Source organism: Brachycentrus maculatus, unplaced genomic scaffold (assembly GCF_059751285.1).
Source record: "Brachycentrus maculatus isolate JH-2025_06_01 unplaced genomic scaffold, ASM5975128v1 h1tg001993l, whole genome shotgun sequence".
NCBI lineage: Eukaryota > Metazoa > Arthropoda > Insecta > Trichoptera > Brachycentridae > Brachycentrus > Brachycentrus maculatus.
The window spans coordinates 1-4986 of NW_028282539.1; the positions used below are offsets into that span (position 1 = coordinate 1).

At 39.7% G+C, this 4986-nt stretch overlaps 1 protein-coding gene across 1 annotated transcript; it reads right to left on the bottom strand.

Annotated features, from left to right (window-relative positions):
* Positions 1–2202: 2202 nt before the first annotated feature.
* On the bottom strand, positions 2203–3674 carry LOC148298468 (uncharacterized; the record flags this gene model as incomplete). The annotated part of the gene is made up of 3 exons (XM_088276853.1): positions 3370–3674; positions 2916–2970; positions 2203–2801 (listed from the first exon to the last, which is right to left on the bottom strand). Coding segments are annotated over exons 1-3 (837 nt in total), but the record flags the coding sequence as incomplete, so codon positions are not given.
* Positions 3675–4986: the final 1312 nt, after the last annotated feature.

Here is a 4986-nt window from a genome sequence, read left to right on the forward strand (position 1 = left end):
TCCCAACCCCAACCCCAACCCAACCCCAACCCCAACCCCAACCCCAACCCCAACCCCAACCCCTTGTTTCCAGCTTCTTCATATGCTGCCATTTAACAAACTAATTTATAAATTATCGGTTGAAGAGACTTATGTATTTTCAAATAAAATATATTGAGATCTCCTCAATTTTAAGTTGCATTAATTGTCATGATTATGAAGTTGTCAATCAAATCAAATTTCCATAAATAAGCAATCGGTTTATAGGTATATTTATTCTAATTCTTCCATGATGAATGTCCAGCTTTCTCCTTTGAAGAGCGTTCCTTACAGATACAGAAGAAAGATCCTGAAATAAAAGTAGAACAGTTGGGTTCTAGATTGCGTCAATGAACAAAAATCGAAGCTCAAGCCCTACACATCATTAAAGGATAAGTATCTCAAATATTTCGTGGTAGGAATACCCAAAAAAAAGAAATTTGTCACTCGAACTTCGCCCAAAAAGTAAAATAAATAACCATCGAGAGCTAAAACTTTAAGCATTTCCTGAACAGTCAAAAATAAAAAATATTAGAAAAATAAAGGTTAGCCTCTGAGAGCAATGCGCTATTACAAAACAAAAATAATGATCTAGCGAAAAACACTGATCAAAATAAGCATAAACCTTCATAAAGATAGCCTTTGAAATAAATTTAGCCTCGAAGCAAACCCATTCGAAACTAATAAACGGATCAGCAGAACACCAACAAGGCTTTGATGAAATCAAATGACAAAAAGAAGTAAGAGTAAGTTCTTTAATAATGCGAAGCTTAATAATAAAATGATAGCTTCATGCAATGACATGAATTCCATTAATTATTTGTAAATTCGATAGCATTATGAATATGAAATGACAATATGTGTAATGAAATCAAAGGCAAGCATTCAGAATAAATCATTGTTTTCGACATCATCTTTGGGAATATGTATTTTTTCTTACATTTACTACATCTACTACTCCTCGTAATCTTCATCCTCGTCGTCATCATCAGAATCCTCTTCAATTTCTTAGGCTCTCTTCCCTAAGAACCACTACTTGCCGGTCGCTTTTACTTAAACTTCCTTCTTTTCGATCTTGAGCGCTTTCATTTTCAAATCGAATTCGCGTTTCCAGTTCATAAAAGACTCGGCAGTGACTGGAGTGAAGGCTGAGAATTTGGCCTTTCGAAGAATTCTTCTTTCTTAAGCTTTGCATTTTAATCTTCCTGATCGTAAGCCTTGCCCTCGACTAAATACTCTTGGATCCAGACTCTAATCTCTTCGATAATTTCGTAGACAACTGGTATATTTCGATTTTCATAAAGGATCTCTTATATTTTGGCGGTGATTGTTTGAATGTTATCCCTCGTTAAGCCAAGAGTCGATTCGACTTCGTATTTCAAGGCGGACTTGGGGTATTTGTGCGTGAATTCAAACATGACATTGATCTGAAACTACTCTGATTGTTGCCGATTAAAACTGTAAGGCTTGCAGAGGATCGTGAATTTTTGTGGGCTTGTTTCTTTGATGGGTTGGAGCTCATTCAAATAGATGTAAGAAAGTGCTCGAAACTACTCATTCTGGAACTGTATGCATTAAATGTCGGCCATCTCAATCTTTGTGGTAATTCTTTATAATGCGAGGGTCAAATTAAATTGTATATATTTAATATTATTATGGTCGTATTCACGCTGGTCGTGCTCAGATATAGATATGCTATACTATCAATAAATATTTCAGTTGCTATGTATTATCATGTCACTCGTCATCACTGAACTCCACAATGTTTAAGAGTTCATTCACGATATAGCAAATCAGTGTCGATATTGACACGATGCCCAATACAGTTATCGCTGTGGGGATCGTTATTGGCACCAAAAAGAATGCTGCGGCTATGTCGGGAGTAACGAAGAAGAATGCAATAGACTGGCCAATGTTTATGAGGATCAGAATCAGTAATGGAATGTTTCTGTACAGCCTTATTTTCCATGGCCTGCTGATGTAGACACAGAAAATATAGAAGGTGAAAGGAATTTGAATCATCAAGAACATAATTGTTCCAGAGTGAGTTTTCGGGTTCCAACCTCCCGTTAGAAGCCCGGCAGTAGGTCTTGGGTTGGGGATAAACTCGGGTGTTTCAATAAAGTACTGATACCCGAGCACAAGCCCAGCTGTCAATATAATTGTGCTTCCCCATATTCTGACCTGGTTCATGGGGCCAAACAAGTTTCCGTTGGGCCTGGATTTGGGATTCTTTTCCGTTGGGAAACTGAATGCTTCAAAGAATGGGATAATAACGGTGGAGGTAAAATTAAAGTACATAATTTGGAAGAAGTTCCAATATGCAGTGTCTGTGATCATAAGAACCGAAGCGGGGATTTTTATGAGGGAGATAATTGCGAAATATCTGAAAAGTTCGATAATGTTGGCATTCGTCGCCTTGCTGTCCCTAATCAAATAGTCAATTTCGAGCATGTTCACAATCGTAAATGTCGCACCATAGCTGGCGTCGGAGTCATTTATGCCAATGCCGACATCTGCTGCTCGAATGGCCATCAAATCATTCGCACCATCGCCGCACATTCCAACCTTTGTCCTGAGTGGCCCGAACAGTCTCGAGCAGAATGATCTTTTTAGATAGTCTTCTTCCACCTTTTCCCTATACTTTGTCACAATCAGGGCCTTATTCTCCGGGGAAATTCGAGCGAAAATGCGCATTTGGTCCACCAATGGAGGGAGAGGGTCGAGTTTTAGGAAATCATTATCAACTGCAATCGGGCAAGTCTGTGTATGATAGTTAGAGTCTTCATCGAGAGTGATACTTTATTAGACTGTTTCTTTTTGCAGCCGAGTGAGAATAGTGGCTTTGAACTTCCTTGGAACTCCTGGCAGGAAAGTGCTGCTATCTTGCTTTTTGCCTTCAATGATAATCACTGAGTCTGATCTCTGAATCATGCCTGCACTGGTAGCTGTCTAAATCGCAATGAATATGTTGTCTCCAGTAATGATCTTGGGTTCGATATCTGCTGCGACAAGCTTATCCAGAGTCTCCCTTGTGTCGTGCTTTAGCTTATTTTAAAAGGCGATAAGGCCCAGAGCAACTATTTGTTCTGAGAACAAATCCCTCGGCCCATCTATATACTTCTGCAATTCCTCCTCCTGGAGGAGTCGATACCCGCACCCAATAGTCCTCAGGCCCCCCAGGGAAAGAGAAGCGACCATCCTATCATACTAATGAATTTTTTTGACGGCACTATTGTGAATTTTTTCAGGGGCTCCCTTAATGAAAGCATATACTTTATTTAGTTTCGGCTATCGAACAAGAACGGACATCGATTGAAATTTGGATTAAAACTGGTTGATCCTTAATACTTCCAAGACTATGTTCTTCTGTTTGTGTGCTACTACGAATTTTACTTCTGGCTTCGAAGATGATTCCATTTCATACCCAGAAAACAGGAACATTCTTAAATCGACTTCGTCCCCCATAAACTTCCCATCGATGAGCTTTGTAGTATGGCAAGTGGCGAAGAGTTTGAAATAGAATTCATGCATTTAATCGTTTTTCTCCTCTGTAATGTTTTCTATCAAGCCTTCCTCGTTTATTTTGAAAACGTCATGCACTTGCACTTAGTTCTGGGTGAGGGTCCCTGTCTTATCGAAGCACATAGTCTTTATGTTGCTGCTCTACACTGTCTTTTCAGGCTCGATTCCGATAATGTTGTTTCTTTTGAGCCTGATCAACGCGAAAGAGTATAAGAAGTTGAAGTAAATGGGATAAATGGGAGGCAAGGACCAGCCCAAGAAATCAATGAATCGAAAGCCTACGAACACTGTATCGATTTCCTTCGTCAAGGTAATACCGAGCGTGGCAAAGTAGACGATACTGCCGATTATGAAGGCCTCAGCTAAAAACATCATTGCTCTGACGAATACCTCTGCAACTTTTGTTTGTTTGGTTCTTATTTTTCGAATGATGCGGCCTCTCTTTGTGGAAAAACCGATGTTTACGACTAAAGCCAAAACATTATTTTTCTTCTCAAGTACCTTGGCACCTTCATAGAGCCATCTATTTTATAGTTTTGTTTAATTTTGGTTTGCTGCTGCGAATTTCGCGATCGGCACATCTTCTCCGGTCAAACTAGCTTCATTTACATATATGTCTCCTTGGACGACGATGCAGTCGCAAGGAACTTAATTTTCTGGGTCAATAATATCTCCCGGAACGAGCTAAAAGCTGCTAATAACAATGGTCTTGCCATCTCGAAGCACTTGGATATCCGCTTTCTTTTCTGCCATTTACTTTATTTTAAGGAATCCCCGATACGCAATGATATAATTGAGCGTCGTGGTTAAGAATGAGAAAGCAAGAATCGAAATTGCGAACACCTCAATCTTTTCGACGATAAATGCAACACAGACTACATATTGTAGTAAAAAGAATGGTTTCAGTAGCACATTCAGTAGATACTCGGGGTAGCTTTCGATTTAGACAGGGTGTGTGTTATCTCCGAACTACCTTCGATTTGCGGAGACCATTAAAGAGTCGAGTCCTTTCTCGATATGCTTCTTGGAGAAGTATGTGTTATAGTTCTCTTCATAGTCGAAGCCCACAGGATAGTACCGATGCTTGGTGTGAATGTATCTCAGTTTTTTGAAATAAAAAAAAGCGTCAGTGCCGCTCCTCTATATTTCTTAAATATCGTCGCTCCCCTATTCGGTTTGTACGTAGACGTGAGTGGCTTCCTCTAGATCTGAGACAGAGTACCAGAACTTTGTTCTTATGAACTTGAAGTATTTCAGCAAAAGGAGCCCGAATACTGTGCACGCGAGTAAGATCGTTAGGATGATGGCTTTGGGATAATTTCTCTTGAGAAACTAGATCGAATGAACTCGGCACTCTCCTTCCAGCTCCATCCTATGAGAGATGTCAGGTAGTGATTCATGAAGCCCAAGGTCGAAGCTTTCCTCTGTCTTGTTCATGATTTT